Consider the following 17,225-nt stretch of genomic DNA (forward strand, 5'->3'; position numbering starts at 1 on the left):
AATGTCCCCTTCTTTAGAAATACTTTATATGTTTCTTGAAGATAGCATGACTTCTACTAAGTTGGAAAGTTGTTTCTTGGCTTTAGTTCATAGGACACAGTACCAACAGACAAGGGTTAAGGGCTTTTGGCAGCTTTGATTTTACTCCTTATGCATAAATGGAAGACCAAGAAGAAAACAGCATTCAAACTTCTAAAAACTGTGCAGGCTGGAGGGATGGCTCAGTGATTGGCAGCTCTTCCTGTGCTTGCAGAGGACTTGGGTTCAGTTCCCAGCACCTAGACAGTAGCTTACAACCACCTGTAACTGAACAGCCTCTTCAGTCTGCGCAGGGTCCCGCACACATGGTGCTCATCCTCGCATGCAGGCTCACATGTATGTAAGTTGCATGTATATGCACACATATTTTAAACTCAACAGAGTACAACAGTGCCTTTCTAGAAGGACTGTAAACATCACTGAGTGCTTAAAGCAAATGAGCTTGAATGACAGCTTCTCAAAGCACTGAGCAACTGCAGAGGATTTAGAAGCTTGGGGCCAGGCTGTGGTGGCCCATGCCTTTAACGCCAGCCCTGGGAAGGCTGAGGTCTGCAAACTGGAGGCCAGCATCGCCTGTAGTGTTGAGTTTCTAGGTTACCCAACGCTTTTACACCTGAGAAACCCTGTCTGGAAAAAAGCAAAATAAAACAAATAAATTCAAGCAAACAAATAGATAGATAGATAGATAGATAGATAGATAGATAGATAGATAGATAGAAAGAAAGAAAGAAACTAACTAACTTAGGGTCACAGAAATATGTACTAGTTCCAAGGTATAATTCCAAGTATGTGGCAGGTATCTACCCACTGAGCCACCTTACCAACATTACAATGTTTTTAATGAGAAAAATGGAAAAATATCTTACAGAAAATATTAAGAAAGTGGCTCTTTTCATTTCTAAAAAAATATTTTGGTATATATGACGTATAGCAAAAGAGAGGAGCTTGAGAGCTTTCAGCACTGCTCTTTCAATAACATGCTCATGTACAGTGTCTTCTCCAGAGGTACAATTTAAGGGCTAGGGCAATGAATGACTGAGCAGTTAAAAGCTCTTGATACTCTTGCAGAGAACCAGGGTTCTGTTCCCAACACCCACAGGGCAGCCAGCAAGTGTCTGAAACCTGACTTCCTGTGGCTCCAGTGCTCTCTTCTGGCCCTCATAGGCATCGCACAAGGTCACAGACACTTCTACAAAGATAAGCAGCCTAGCACGGCCTCTCCTGTAAGTGTGTTCAAACCAGAGTTATTGACTGATCTAACAGACCAAAGTGTGATAATAAACTGCTTGCCAAATTATTTAACCGATTATCAATTAAATCACATATTTTATTTCTTTTCAGGGAATTCCTGGCTGGCCTAGAATTCACTAGGCCAGACTGACTTCAAACTCAAAGAGCTCTGTCCGTTTCTGTCCCGTAAATGCTAGGATTAAAGTTAATCCCTTGCTTTATGAAGTACATAGCTTACGTTATGAAAAAATGCTAAGTCAAATTAGGTACAAATTAGAAGTTAAAAAATAGGAAAAAATGGAAAAAATAAAGATGAGCAGAGAAAGCAAGGACTGAAGTGGGAACCGAGCCCTATACTCACATCTCTGTGCCCACTGCTGGCGGAGTCATGGAGGGGCGTGTCGTCGTCCAGCCCTTGCGTGTTAACGTCTGCTCCCGCTGCGATGAGTATTTTAGCAACATCATAATACCCAACATTGCAAGCTTCATGCAGAGGTGTCCAACCTAAAGTGAGAATATGAACTTAAGGGAGAAGCTTTCCACATTCATTATCTCCATGTAACCAATTCTACATTGAACATGAAACAGAAAGAGAAGGCAAAGCGGAAGAGACCACTGAGAATAAACAAGAACACTGAGGCTCATCTGAGGGAAGACTAATCTCAATGCAACTAAATTATTGGATAACATATTCAATCTGCTTGATATTAATATGGTTTAATGCATAATAATCTCAACTATAGAAAAATGACAAAAGATGAATGGCTTGGTCAAGAGTCAGTTAAAAAACCTTTATATTTTATGTCTTTTACTTTGTTGATATAATCTTTTCTGGACTTAATGCTGGTTTAATTTTATTTATTTTATTATTATTATTATCTCTAATTGTAAGGTTCATAACAGCTGAGCCACCTCTCCAGCCCAATGCTGGTTTTAAGGAAAATAGATTTGAGGCTGGAGGGATAGCCCAGTGGTTAAGAGCACTGGCTGCTCTTCCAGAGGTCCTGAGTTCAATTCCCAGGAACCACATGGTGGCTCCCAACCATCTGTAATGGATCCAATGTCCTCTTCTGGTTTGTCTGAAGACAGCTGCAGTGTACATAAAGTAGATAAATAAATCTTTTAAAAAAAGAAAAAAGATTTGTAACTTTGTTTTTATAATTAAGCATGTGTTCATAAATGAATTATTAGAAAACACAAACAGAACTGTCTATAATCCTATCACCACGGATAAGAGTTTAAATCTTTACATGATTCTTACTTCCCTCATGCACATAGACAAGGGTGGACGTTCCAGCCTCCCCTGCAGTGGCGCTTCCTTTCATTGTTAGGTTTTTCAGCAGTGCACTGACCGAACAAGTCCCCATCTGGGGAATTGGCTTCCAATGTTTCAATATTGTCCTTTATTCTACTCTGGTGCATTTTTCAGATTAATACTTTAAAAATCTGCAAATGTAAAATCCTCAGATGACCCGTAAAGTATGCTTTAGGTAGCTAATAAGTACATTCTGCAGTATACGGGACATTAATAAGCAGTTACTATGTAGCATTCCCTTAGAATGAATGGATCCGTGCCTTCCTCTCTTGCCCTCCTAAGCTCCTCTCCTAGGCAGATCCTCCTGCCTCTACCTCCACTGTAATGAAGACATGAAGAAAAGGACTATTTTGTGTACTTGTTTTGTTGTTGAGAGGAGGTTTGACTTTGAACTCCTTATATAGACAAGACTAGCTTCAAATTTGCAATTCTCCTGCCTTGGCCTCCAGAACTGCTGAGGTTTTCAGGTGTTTCACTTTGCTTGGCTTTCATATACACTTGGAGATATAAAGTGATGGATGCATAATTTTTTAAAGGTAAGCTGCCATTACTAAAAATCATATTATGTATCTCCTTTAATATAGTGATTTCAATTCTACTAGAACATTTCATATGAACAAATAAAAGAGTGTCCACTACAGTACTGTTTAGCAGCACACGACTTCGGTCTCAGCACTCAGGAGGCAGAGGCAAGTGGATCATGAGCTTGAGGCCATCCTGATCTACGCAGCATATTCAAGAACAGTCATGGCTTCATAGAGAAGCTTGTCTTTTTTTTGGGGGGGGGGGTTCTTTTTTTCGGAGCTGGGGACCGAACCCAGGGCCTTGTGCTTCCTAGGCAAGTGCTCTACCACTGAGCTAAATCCCCAACCCGAGAAGCCTGTCTTAAACAGGACAAAACAAAGGGACACGAAAGGCAGCAACACTATAAAAGCGAAGTAGCCAAAGACAAAGAAGCGAGACTTGTGCAAGCATGGAGGACTTCTACATTCTTACAGGCTTACTGTTTGCGGTCCTATAAATTATGCTGGAAGAAGGCTCATCATGTAATGTACTTGTGGGGCAAGCCTGGAGAGCTGAGGTCAAGGCCCGGAACCTACACTAATGTGGAAGGAGAAAGCTGACACCACAAAATCCTACTGTCCTTGACTTTCACATGCATGTTGTGGCTCTGCTCTCCCAAACACACTAATAACTTTAAGAATAGTTTTTTAAAGATAAATACCACTCTCTTATACCCCCGGTGTTCATATTAATAAACATTCTTGAAACAATTATGTAAGAATTAACCACATTGAAATATTATATGCTCAAATTTACCTAAAATAGAAAGTAATTTATATAATTACATAGTAGTATATATAAGTTGCATATGTAAAAATCTGAGTAATTGTTGACATGGAAATGTAACAGAGATAAAGGTGTGTGTGTTCATACATACACACATATATGTACCCATATTATATACACATGTACACACATACATACATGGATGTATATATATGTATATATATATGTATATATATTTCAAACATTTTGAATAATGTACTTTTTTATTTTTTGGTTCTTTTTTTCGGAGCTGGGGACCGAACAAGGCAAGCGCTCTACCACTGAGCTAAATCCCCAACCCCGAATAGTGTACTTTTTAAATGTTATATTTTTTTAGGATGTTGATGTCTCATTTTAGTCCCTGAATGTGAGCGTCATTAGAGTCTCACCGGCAAAGTCTTTCACGTTCACATCTGCCCCTAAGCTAATTAACTCTTTGACTTGTTTCACATCTCCTCGAATAGCTGCCATGTGTAAAGGAGTCTCGCCACGTTCATTTCTTTTATTAATTTTATCTTTTTGTCGAGATGAAGAACTGGGAGTTTTCTTCTGGGCTGGTGTTGCTTGTGATGGATGACTTGGTGGGGAATCTGTAGAAAGAAGACAGCTCAGTCATGTTCCAAGTCGCCTATGAACCACATCAGCTGCCAGCATGGCACAGTCACCCCATGGGTCCAGTAGCTGCACGCAAACTTTGGCAGTAACCGACTGCTCGCTAATGGGACTTAATCAACAAGAGGGAAACCATGCCCAGTACTGGGTTAGCTAAGTAATTAATGCGAATGCAACCATGGTTACTGGAGGAGAATCTACAACCACTAATTGACTAGGCTAGCGTAATCCTAATAACAATCTATAAATCTAATTGCCTAGGCTAGCATAATCCTAATAACAATCTATAAGCATCTGTCCTTATGCCCACAGACAAGTGCAGTTACTACCCTTATCAAGAGCAGTTTTCTCTGCAACCACAGAAAACCGCAACCAATGAAAAGGCAGGCTTGGGGAGCCCATTCGCAATGAATCCATCCGCAGGACACATTGAGGAAGAGTGGACAGAACGACTCCAAGAATCAGAGGCTCAAGGGCTTTGCTGTGAGATGGCTTCCTGGTATCACGGGAAGCTATGCCTTAAGGTCTCACCAATACAACTGCCCAGCTGTGAGCTCAACAAGGACACCAACAAACACGCCCAACCAGATGGACGTCGGCCCACGCGGCCTCAATCCTATACAAAGAACCACAGGCAACTGAGTAAAGCTAGGAGTAGGAGAGGGGGATTCCTTGTTGTCCAGTGAGGGAAAGTTGTCCAATGTCAGAGTCAGCTGAGAAAGCACATACAAGGAACACCATGTAGATTACATGGGTTCCTTTGGGAAAATGCATATAAACATGCGAGCAGACAACTGCTGAAGTGGCCATGGATCTGCAGGGAGGCACTGGGTTTGAAATCCAAAACTTTTCAGTTTCCTTGTGTAGGAAAGGAGGGTGATACTTTGAAGCCCTAGCTGTGCTGTCTTACAGATGGATGATGGAAAGTTACAGTCCACAGACTTTGTTCTCACTTCTGGGGACACTGCTGATTTTAAGTACTTTACATTTTCAAAAGTAATTGCCTAAGAAACCATTTTTTTTACCTAGTGGTTCTGAAAGGGGTGGAGAGCTTTGTTTTTTGATGTGCAAACTAAGTCAAAAATAAAAAGCTGTGAATTGGACTAGAGGATGGCTCAGCAGTGGGAGCACCCAGAGTTGTAGAGGACTGGGTGGCTCACTAGGCCTGTAACTGCAGCTCCAGGGCGCTGACTCCTGTGGGAGTCAGAGGGCCCCTGCACTCACCGCTGACACATGCACACAGCTGGAGTAATACAGACAAGTGTTAGGAAGATGTGAAGCCGAGCAAAGCGCGGCTCTGACAGGTCTCTTGCTAACTGCCCTTGCTTCTTACAGACCTTTGACTTAGTTCTCACAGGAAAATGAGTTGAATTTGTGCATAATATCAGAAAAGAGCGCCCATGCTTCACACGTCACACGTTCACATGTCAGTGCCGTGAACACCAGCCTTCAGTGCATTTCCATCTGGGTTTTAATTTAATATTATATTAGAAAAATACATTTTAATTCATCAAGTTATTCATTAAACAAGTATATCTGATACTCCACTATCATTTTAAAAGCCAAGTTCATGAATTGACAGAAAATAAAAACATTTCCTACATTGGCTTATGTTACTTTTAGAAATATGGACAAAAGATCTCTATTTCTGTGGTGCTGCCAATATATCTCAGTTTTTTGTTTTGTTTTTTTTTTTTGTTTTCAAGAAGAGTTTCTTTGTGTAGTCCTTGTCCTGGTACTCACTATGTAGACCAGGCTGAACTTGAGCTCACAGAGCTCCACTTGCCTGTGCTAGGTTAAATGTGTGTACCATCAGCACCAGGCAATTTTTAGATTATTAGGCTAAGAAGGTATAACCTGTGTTCTAAGAAATTGTTACATTATCATTACGAGCTCTTTAAATATACAAAATCTTTCACAACTTTTCTTTTCCCTTTGAATTTTTGTTGTTTTGGGATTGTACTTTAATTACAACATTTCTCCTTCCCTTTTCTCCTTAACCCTTCCCCTAAAGCCTCCCTGCAGATCCATGGCCACTTCAGCAGTTGTCTGCTCGCATGTTTATATGCATTTTCCCAAAGGAACCCATGTAATCTTGTATGTGCTTTCTCAGCTGACTCTGACACTGGACAACTTTTCCCTCACTGGACAACAAGGAATCCCCCTCTCCTACTCCTAGCTTTACTCAGTTGCCTGTGGTTCTTTGTATAGGATTGAGGCCGCGTGGGCCGACGTCCATCTGGTTGGGCGTGTTTGTTGGTGTCCTTGTTGAGCTCACAGCTGGGCAGTTGTATTGGTGAGACCTTAAGGCATAGCTTCCCGTGATACCAGGAAGCCATCTCACAGCAAAGCCCTTGAGCCTCTGATTCTTGGAGTCGTTCTGTCCACTCTTCCTCAATGTGTCCTGCGGATGGATTCATTGCGAATGGGCTCCCCAAGCCTGCCTTTTCATTGGTTGCGGTTTTCACTCTCTGTCTAGTTATTTCTGAAACATACCCTTGTCAAGAGGAAGGGCCCACCTTCCTCAGCACCGTGTCAAGTGCTCACAAGACTTCCTGGTGCACAGTGGGACTCAAGAACTGAGCTAAGTGACTTACAGCCATGGCATCTGCACTGTCTAACCCGATGAGTTTGTTGTCTTTCTTATGGACTAAGGGGCTACCAAATGGGGAAAACTATCAGCCCTCATCTCTGAGCACATGTACATGATCGCTAACAATTTGTAATGTCAGAAGATTTTCACTCTGGTCCTATACCTACTAATAAAGAAAGTTCACTACAAATTATATTATACTAAATAAAAAGAACCACTTGTGGATTAATACAGTATGATCATATTCATACTCAACAAACAAACAAACAAACAAACAAATGCTTTAGCAACGACAACAGACACATCTCAGAGCCTGGCCTGGCGGTGCAGACCTGTAAGACGAGTCACTCAACAGACTGATGAGACATGAGAACTGCAGTGAAAGACCTGGTTTGGCCATAAAGTTCAAGATCAGCATGGGGATTCAGTGAGGTCCTGTCACAAGCCTGAGGACGGAGCAGATTTAGCATACACAGGGAAAATAAGACAACTTGTGTGTGTGTATGCCCAGAACCCCTGAAATAGGTTCAGACTCTAACAGTGACGGGTTGCCTATGGTGGGACAGGCACTGAAGATGGAGAAGGCTCTCCTCTTCAGAGAACCACGTAATGCTTCAGCATGTTTTCCACTTGCCCCATCTTTACCACCTTAGTGACAATCAATCAATTTTGGGACGATGAGATAGCTCAGAGTCTATCGGTGCTCACCACCAAACCTAACAATCTAAGTTCAATCCCAGGTCTTACATGGCAGGAGGAGGGAACCAATCCCACAAGGTGACATCTGGGCACATACACTCATGCATGTGCACATGTACACACAGAGATAAAGAAATGTTCCAATACCTACGTTAAAGAGCACAAGGTCTCAAGTAGAAAAGAAAGGTTAAAAAGCCAAAGAGGCAGCGAGAACAATCAAAGCAGTATCGTTTACTCTTATAAACTAGTGCTAGACGGAGCTCAGTGGCTGCTCTGCTCTGCAAAGGCTTCAGATCCTACGCACACTGGCAGCTCCCAACAGTCTGGAGAATCCGACACCTTCTTCTAATCTCAACACGCTCGTGTATGCATGTGGTACATTCAAATACTCAGGTGTGCACACACACTGACATAAACAAATAAATAATTTTCTAAAATTTTTAAATTTTTATCTTAAAAGTTAAGGACTTATTTAATTTTACTTTTAAAAAATTTACATAGGATCCCACTTACAAATACTTCAATTTCAAACCACATGTTTTATTTAACAACTACTTAATTAACACCCAGCAGACAGAGGAATTTTGCTCTTACAGACCTTGTAATCCAATGATGGATACAATAATAAAATGTCACATACACAATGAGAAAATTAAAAATTGATGTTATGAATAGTGCTGATTAAATTCAATAAAGGATAACAATTTAAACTAGTAAAAAAGCATCGTTAAAGACAAGATTACCCTAACCCTAGGCCAGTGAGAGGACACAGTAACTCAGGGGCTCTGGATGCCAGTCACCTGGGCTGTTGTCCCTTGCTGTCATCTGCATTAGGAGCGCCATCTGCTTTCGTTCAGAGAGTGGGTAACCAAAAAGAATGCTCACTGGGGTGGACTTCTTAGTTCCAGCTTCTTTTCTTGTTTTCTTCTTTTCTGGACCTTCTTTCTCTGCAATGATTAATAAATATGTAAGAATCTAAAACAAATATAAGTATTCAAGACAACCTTTGTAACAGATGCTGTGCACACGGACAATGTGTGTTTACTACTGGAAGCCGGACAAAACGGCTAACCTTATATAAGCAGTATTTTCTCTGAAAGATCTAGAAAAATATATTCTTGATTCTACTGTTAAAAAAATTTACTAGTAATGTTTTACTTTTAACTATGTGTTTTATTAAAGTGTAATGTCTTTAAAAATTCAAATAGTCATTAATATAGCTACCTTTTGATATCTCTAAGGACTGTTTCTGGGACTTCTTATAGGTAATAAAACCTCAAGTCTCTCAGAAAAATATGATTCAGGCTTTGTATATAACCTATATGACCTCTCCCATGTGCTCTGAATTATGCCCAAATTACTTATAACATAAAATATTAGTTAATTTTATGAAATAGTTGATATACTACATTGTTTAGGGAATAATGACAAGAAAAAAAATCTGTAGGTTTTTTTTTCCCCTGAGTATTTTTTATCTATGATCAATTGAATCCGGGGACAAGAAGCCAATTGTATTATCTCTTTGAAGCTTCTCTTCCACACACTATCTAGTATTGCTGCTAATCCTACACACCAATGAGCCTTATAATGATCTCCCTAACTCTAGCAAGACTTGCACTATCTTGCAAGAGGTTGAGCATTTAAAGTCTCACCACACAGCATAATTACTGAAGAAAAGCCACTATCCATTCCTCGCAGTGATTGGACAACTGAACATGGAATGATACCAATCAAAGCTAACTCTGAGCAAACTAAAGATTCTGTGTGGCTCCGTGTTAACCATGCCCTGCAAAGATACAAAACTCCCAAAACCCTGCTTAGAGAGAGAACCCATCACCAAGGTCAGATTTCACTGCTGGGAAAACCCCCAGCAACTCCGTGAGTTTACGCTGGGGGAGCTCAGTCTGCACTGATGGTACAGGTAGGGGATAGAGATGGCATTTTCTGTTAGGAATTCACCTAAATTAATTCAGACACCAGGCACAAGTGAATCAAAGGTCTGGTTATACTTTAGATATCGATTTCTGGAATTTAAAATTCAGGTTTAGAGGTACCTGAAAAAGGAACTATAAAAACTATTAATAAAATTTAAAATTAGCAAAAATTAAATAGTTGTAAATCTAACAAGTTTTAAGAACTCAACTAAAATATAATCAAGACACAAGAAGTTAATGCCTGGTCCAGTGTGCCCTCTCCAGGTAACTAGAAGGGATTGGTGTCTGAATGCTCTAGAAAATGAGGCTGCAATCCTTAGACTGTGCTGCTCACAAACGACTCAAATCACTGTGAACTCCTAACCTGTCCATTTGTGGAATGTCTGATTTTTCCAAACAAAACCAAATGTTTCAAGACTTACTTAAAAAAGAATCAACCTCATCACTGTCTTTCCTTCAGTTTTATCATTTCTGCACTATCATTAATAGTGAGTGATTTCATGTATGTCCCAGAGTTAACCCATTACTACAATCACTGCTCAGTCCTGAAGAGCTTTTGGAGTTTTTCTGAAATACAGAGTCTTTCTGTTAGTAAGGCCCTGCAGATCTTGGCTTTCTAATGTTTAGGAAGAACAGCTACTGTTGTTTTTAATGGTTTTTCATCTGATAACAATTTTTAAATATGGTGAATGCATTTGTTTTCTAGAATCAAAATATTTAGTATTACAAACATTAATAGAAAGTTAAAAAAATGTTTCCAAGATAAGAAGTACAATCTGGCAGCAAGACTATACCCTAACCAATACTCCCCTCCTGTGGCTCTACAACAGATCCTTGGTTTGTAGCTGAGGCTGGCCTCAAACTGTCAGAAGACAGTTCATGCTGGACATGCAGGCCTTTAATCCTAGCACCTGGGAGGTAGAGGCAGGTAGACTTCTCTGAGTTCAAGGCCAGCCAGAACTACACAGTGAAACTGTTGTAACCTCTTCCCCACACACAAAAAAGAAAAACAATCTGTTAAAGTGTATCTACCTGGGCTATAGAAAAGACAGACTAGCAAGTGAATACATATGTAACTACTTCAGAAGAAGACAAGTTGGATGTATTCCAAATATACAAAATTTTACATTGAATACACCAGCATTCAATATAAACTTTTTTTTTCTAAATTACCTTAAACATCTTTCTGAATTTACATTTTACATGAACTAGGGAAAGAAAGTTAACTGAACAGTGGTGGTGTAAACAGCAAAATTTGAGACAATTAGACTATTTTGTAAAATTGTTAAGTACTAGACAGCTCTCCTTGGAAGTTTATTTCGAATTGTGTGCAGTTTTGGTGGTTGTTTGTTTGGAGCAGGTACTGGCACGCAGGATTGGCTGGGCTCCCTGCCCAACCTGTACTCCCCTGACTTCCATCAGCCAAGCGCTGGGGCCCATAGTGTGCACAGCATCTGCCTATTTTGTAAAATTTAAAGTAATCAGTAAGACTCTGTGGGGTCTATCCTGTGAAATACCAGCCTGGCACTCTATGTCTTAGTAACGAAAACACATGCTCCCTTGTTCTAATGGGCCAAAACTTTAGAACAGGGACACTAATAAATATGATCACTTAGCACCGTGTCTAACACAATCTACAGTTTCACTTGGTCTCTTCAGAGATTAAGGAAAAATCTGAGAAATCTACCTAATACTAACTAAAATAAAAACCAAAATGGATTTTTACATCAAATCCATCTTTCTCTCCTTTACTCTTTAACATTTGGAGCTTCAGAAACAGAGTTCCCATCTTACATTCTAGAAAGTTAATACCCCCCCTTTCCTGTCATATTGAATAGAACACTCGACACTGTCATTTTTCATGTAAGTAAGTGTAGAGTGTTATTACAGAGAAGAGACAAACCTGTTTCTTGGAAAAATATTTCCCAGCAAAGTTAAGGGAGGCAGGGAACGCACTGACTCAACTGCATTGGCTGTTCCGCTGCAGTCCTGGGGGCGGGTGCCGTCAGGCTCAGATGAGCATCTGTGCCTTAGTTAGCAGTGCCAGGCAGACCACGGGCTATTCTGACATGTCTGGGTTGAAGACCAGTGCTAAGCAGTCTCTTTTGGAAAGGCACACTAATTCCACAGAAAACAGCGTTTATCAGGAGCCGTTGGCTTCAGTGACAGTGTTGAGGGTGAATTAGTTGTTCACTACCTCCACAGCCCCACAATTTATTTACAAGGTAAGTAGAATGGCTATTAGAAACACATTCATTTTCAATTTCTATAGCTAAGTATTATATGCTAACGCTAGGCAGAAATACCCAGGGACTATATAAAATGTTTATTTAAGTAAGTTCAGAGATAGAAAGACTAATTTTAAGAGAAAGGATCAATCAAAATGAGCAAAACTAGTCTTGCCAAGTGCAGTGGTGCACACCTTAAAACCCAGCACTCAGGAGGCAGAAGCAGGCAGATCTCTATGAGTTTGAGGTACGCTGGGTCTACAAGGAGTTCTAAGCCACCAGGGGGACCTCATCTCAAACAAACAAACAAAAAACCAACTAGTTTTATTCTTTACTGTAAAATGAGGTAATTATGAGTCCCAAACAACTGGAGCTATTACCAACTAGAGAAGTTCTAACACAGAAGTTAGTAGGGGCATTTATCTAGGCGATCTGATATTTTAATCTACTATTTATAATTTAAATTCTACCCAGAAAGCAAAATCAATAAACGCTAAATAATTTGGTGGATAATATTTTTAAATATGTATATTAAAGAAGAAATGACTAAACAAGTAACAAAATACTTTTCATGAAAATTGGTGTATTTCTGAAGAATTCATAACAAGGCAAACTAAGGAGCTTGGGCACCCGCTCTCAGGAAGGAGTCTACTGAGCAATGCCACAGGGAGGGGCAACTTGCAGATTGCTTTTTACATGAATGGCGTTCATGCTGTTCTACATAAAACCCAGGTGGAGTTTCTCACAGCCCTACTGCTCAGACTGCAAGCACGTGCTGGATGTGCTGGGCATCCCACTCAGAACACAGGCTGGAAATGCTGGTGAATTCACATAGTCCACTGAATTTAGCAAACATACATACTGGTTTGAAAATAAGTTCCTTACAGTACAGTACCCAAACAAACATGACAGAAGCCACTGGCTAGGCAGGAAGACCTGATGATCTAATTACCTGAGTATGTCCTGTAAGAAGATATAAGTCTCTCCCCCCAATTTTCACTTGTATGTCCTGGGTCTGAATCTACAGAATGAAAAGAGACAGGAGAAAAGGAAAAAGCACACGGAGGGAAATGCAGAGTTCAACATAGCAACATCTCTGATAGACCACCAGTTAGTGAGGCAGTGATGTGTCACTGGCTTTACTTCAAAAGAACTATGTGGGAAAAACAAAAGACATTTAAAATACAGGTTTGGCCAATATATAATATTTCAATTTCCTAAGTAGAGTACCTTGAAGCATAGAAATGGAGCCATATAGTTTCTATAACACCACGATGTTGCTTACTAATAGTTCTTTAAATGCTATTTTAACTCTGTCAATATTAAGAGAAAGTGTTCTTATTAAAAATTGCCCTACTATGGGCAACTTTTATTTACCAAATAGGCGAATTTGCCAAAATAAGTTGAATCAAACATTTTCTAGGAGCGCCAAAATGATTCCCATGACTAAAGGACCTCTATGCAAGTCAGTCACCCTAGATCCCAGACCAAGTAAACTGTGCTCACTTCAAGTGATATGGATCACTGCAGCATGCACTCCTCAAGACAAATCACCCAACATCCCCAGCCTAAAACCTGGTCCAGAGCCTGGATTCTCTGCCTAACAATTAGTGACAGCAACAGAGGGCCCTGGTGATCACCTGGAGCATCTGTTCTTTAACTTGTGTGTATGTGTGTGTGTGTGTGTGTAGAGGGGGTCAGTGTATTGACATATAAGGTATCTTTTCAGAATCACTATTAATGACTTCAGTTAAAATGACTCATCAGGAGTTTGGAAAAAGCAAATTAGAGAACAATCACAAAACACAACCTATACACATGAAATAAATAAATAAATATGAAAACTTTAAATGTGAAATTCTTAAGTTTAGTAATGAGAAGGTTCATTCAAGAAAAGGGGACTGTTGACAAAGTGACCTTTACACTAAAAGCAAAGAAGCTAATGAGCTGTCTGAATGACAAAACTGTCCAGCAACACACATATTTCAAACTAAATACATCAAATCGAACATGTACAAGAATTCCATGAAAAATATTGGACAGTTCATATAAAGGTAAGCAGAAAGTTTGAAATAGCTTAAGAGATGGAAATGCAAAAAAAGAAAAAGAATGGCAACCAATAAACTATGCACCTGAACTGAACAGCTTATTAAAAGCAGTCCGTATTGTTTGACAAGATTAACACAATAGCTCAAATGGACTTCCAAGCATGTTTACTAATAAAAATTAAGTACTAATAGTTCAACTGATCATCTAATCTTCTTTTGGAAGAATCCAATCTGCTCTGGCCCCACATACCATTTCAATTCATTTGTTTATTTAATACTTTTGAGACCAGGCCTCAGCACATAGCTGTGGAACAATGATCTAGAGCTCACTATACAGGCTAGGCTGGCCTCTAAATGCAAAGGTCCATGTGCCTCAGCTTCCTGAGTGCTAAGAGTAAAGGAACACCTGGCTGGAATTTTTATGAGTGAACATCAGGAAAGACTCATCACTTAATCCATAGTAACCAACATCAGGCGGCTCACAACCATCTGTAACTCAAGTTTCTGAGGCTCCAACGCACTCTTCCTGGCCTTTGCAGGCCCTGTATGAATGTGGTACACAGACAAAAATACAATCAAAACACAGAACACATAAAATAATACAATTAAATTAAAAATAAACAAATAAAAACCACCAAGGTATAAGTTAAAAAATAGCTCCATGGTAGAGGCCAGTCTTGTATGTGCAAGGCCCCAAGTTTAATCTCTAGGACTATAGGGAAAAAAAAAAAAACCTCAAAAATTGCTGTATTTCAAATGAGACGCAGTGGCACATACTTATGGTCCCAGTACACAGGGAGCAGAAGCTGGGGATCACCACAGTGTGAGCTCAGTCTGGTATGCATCTGAGTTCTAAGCCAGCTAGGACTGCACATGAGAAGTGTCCCAGCAAATGTGATCAAGACCACAAAGGTGAATTATGCTTAAAAAGCACCTGCTATGAATATCTTAATGCAGCTCTTTTAACTGTAATGTGAAATAACTCTCTCCCTGCTACCTTTCACATAAAAAGAAAAAAAGGTTAGCACACTGTGCTAGCTAGTTCTGTGTCAACCTGATACACACCAGAGTTATCAGAAAGGAGGGCACAGAAAGTGCCCCTGTAAGATCTCAATTAGGGCATTTTCTTAATTAGTGACTGACAGGCAGTGTCATTCCTAGGCTGGTGACCCTGGGTTCTATAAGAAAACAGGCTGAACAAGCCATGAGGAGCAAGCCACTAAGCAGCACCCCTCCATGGCCTTGCATCAGCTCCTGCCTCCAGGTTCCTGTCCTGACCTCCAATGATGAGCTACGATGTAGAAGTGTAAGCCAAATTAACCCTCTCCTCCCAAAGTTGCTTTTGGTCACGGTGTTTTGCCACAGCAATAGAAACCCTAACTAGGACACACACAAAGTAATTTACTTCTTGTTGGGGGTTTCTGTTGGTTTTGCTTGCCGGTCTCGGTCTCACTGTGTAGACTGGGGTGGCCTCAAATTCACTGAGCGCTACCTGCCTCTGCTCTGCCTCCAGGATGTTGGAATTTAAAGGACAGCACCACCATAGCTAGCCTAAAGCAATAGGTTTTTACTGTATTTTCTGTACCTGCACAAGTAATGGCGTGCTTCACTCAGGCACACTCTACCGTCTTCTCCTGGCCTTCCTGTCCCTCCCTTCATTTGTTCCCCATGAGCCTAGGATTCTCCCCTACTACTGTTAGGTCACAGAAAGGCATATGTGTGTACTTAAAACCTATATTCTGTAGATGAAAGAAAACTTGATGCTTCATCTCTCTCCTCTCACCCCGTTGTCACATCCCCTCCCTCTTTAGATCCTTTCTTTGCCCAAAACAGTTGTCCTTCTGCTTTTGTCTCTCTCTCTCTCTCTCTCTCTCTCTCTCTCTCACACACACACACACACACACACACACAGTTTACCTATCCTGTAAAACATTTTATTCTTCCACATGTTTGAGCCACATTATATAAGTCCTTTAATAACATCCACAGTCTAAGGAAAGCTGAATTTCTAAGGCTGCCTGACAGGCACTTCTTTTACAAAATTTAACATGCTCTACAACAGCCCTCATTAACCTTGGACCATACTGTGCCTGTTTAAATTTTCTTGAATCACACTGCCTTAAATGCCAAGAGAAAACACTATAGTTGCAAAGAAAGTATGTTTACTAAGAGAAGACAAATATTGTTAAAAGGGGGTATTTATAGCTACTTAAATATGCAAACTGAAATGATCAGTCATTACTAGTCTATCTCTATAGAATATAAGGACCATCGTAGGGTTAAAAAAAAAATGCAAAGCTAGGAGTTGGGAGTTGGTGATCTATACCTTTAATCCCAGCAATCCCAGCACTTGGGAGACCAAGGCAGGTGGATCTCTGAAAGTTTGACTACAAAGCAAGTTCCAGGGCACCCTGGGCTACACAGAGAAACCCTGTGTCTAAAAAAAAAGAAGGAAGGGAGGGAGGGAGGGAGGGAGGGAGGGAAGAAGGAAGGAAGGAAGGAAGGAAGGAAGGAAGGAAGAAAGGAAGGAAGGAAGTGAGAGAGGGACAGAAGGAAGAAACCTGCACCTTTTCAAATGTTGTTTGGTTTAGGAGTATCTGTGAGCTTCTGGAGGCTGCTTGGCTAGGCGTGACTATCTCAGAGAAGAAACATGAAGAATCAGAAGTGCCCCCCTCTTCTAAGGAAGAAGTGATCAGGCTATAACAAAGCAGAGTCTACAGAGTCTACTCATAACTAAACAACTGAAGGTTTCGTGTAGATGCCAAGGGACAGACTCTTACAAGAGTCTCCAGGCAGTTGTTCGATACTTTGACATAAGGCACGACAAATTTCCCTTGGATGTCACAAGACTAAAAACGTTGTGTAATTGCATGACTGATAATGGATGAATAAAGTTGACTTATTAGAAACTTTCAATAATGCCAGGCATGGTGGCTTACACTCAACAATCAGGAGGAAGAGGCAAAATGGGTCACGGTTGAGCTCCAGGTCAGCTTAGTCTACATGACACAATTTCAGGCTGGCCAGAACTATATAGTAAGACTTTGTCTCAAAATAGATAAATGCATTTTTAATAATTATTAAAGGTAAAAATTTCTATCAGTTGATTATACTTTATAAATAGTGATAATTACTATAAAAGTTATCTGTCCAATATTCATGTTACTGGTTGTATTAGGAATAGCCCAATCATTATCA

General features: G+C 40.2%; 1 protein-coding gene across 7 annotated transcripts in view; it reads right to left on the reverse strand.

Annotated features, from left to right (window-relative positions):
• Ankrd12 (ankyrin repeat domain 12) overlaps positions 1–17,225 on the reverse strand; it is a 104,751-nt gene that overhangs the window by 47,410 nt on the left and 40,116 nt on the right. For 6 of the 7 annotated variants that reach the window (XR_015628700.1, XM_087566578.1, XM_087566576.1 and 3 more), the window contains 4 exon segments: positions 12,932–13,000; positions 8,618–8,764; positions 4,303–4,503; positions 1,631–1,773 (listed from right to left, as the gene is read on the reverse strand). Coding sequence is in view for 6 of the 7 variants with exons in the window: in XM_087566578.1 (XP_087422704.1) it covers positions 1,631–1,773; positions 4,303–4,503; positions 8,618–8,764; positions 12,932–13,000 (560 nt within the window). In the remaining variant the exon portion in view is untranslated. 7 annotated transcript variants of the gene reach the window in all.

The sequence above is a fragment of the Rattus norvegicus genome, chromosome 9, assembly GCF_021556685.1.
Source record: "Rattus norvegicus strain SHRSP/BbbUtx chromosome 9, alternate assembly SHRSP_T2T, whole genome shotgun sequence".
NCBI classification, from domain to species: domain Eukaryota; kingdom Metazoa; phylum Chordata; class Mammalia; order Rodentia; family Muridae; genus Rattus; species Rattus norvegicus.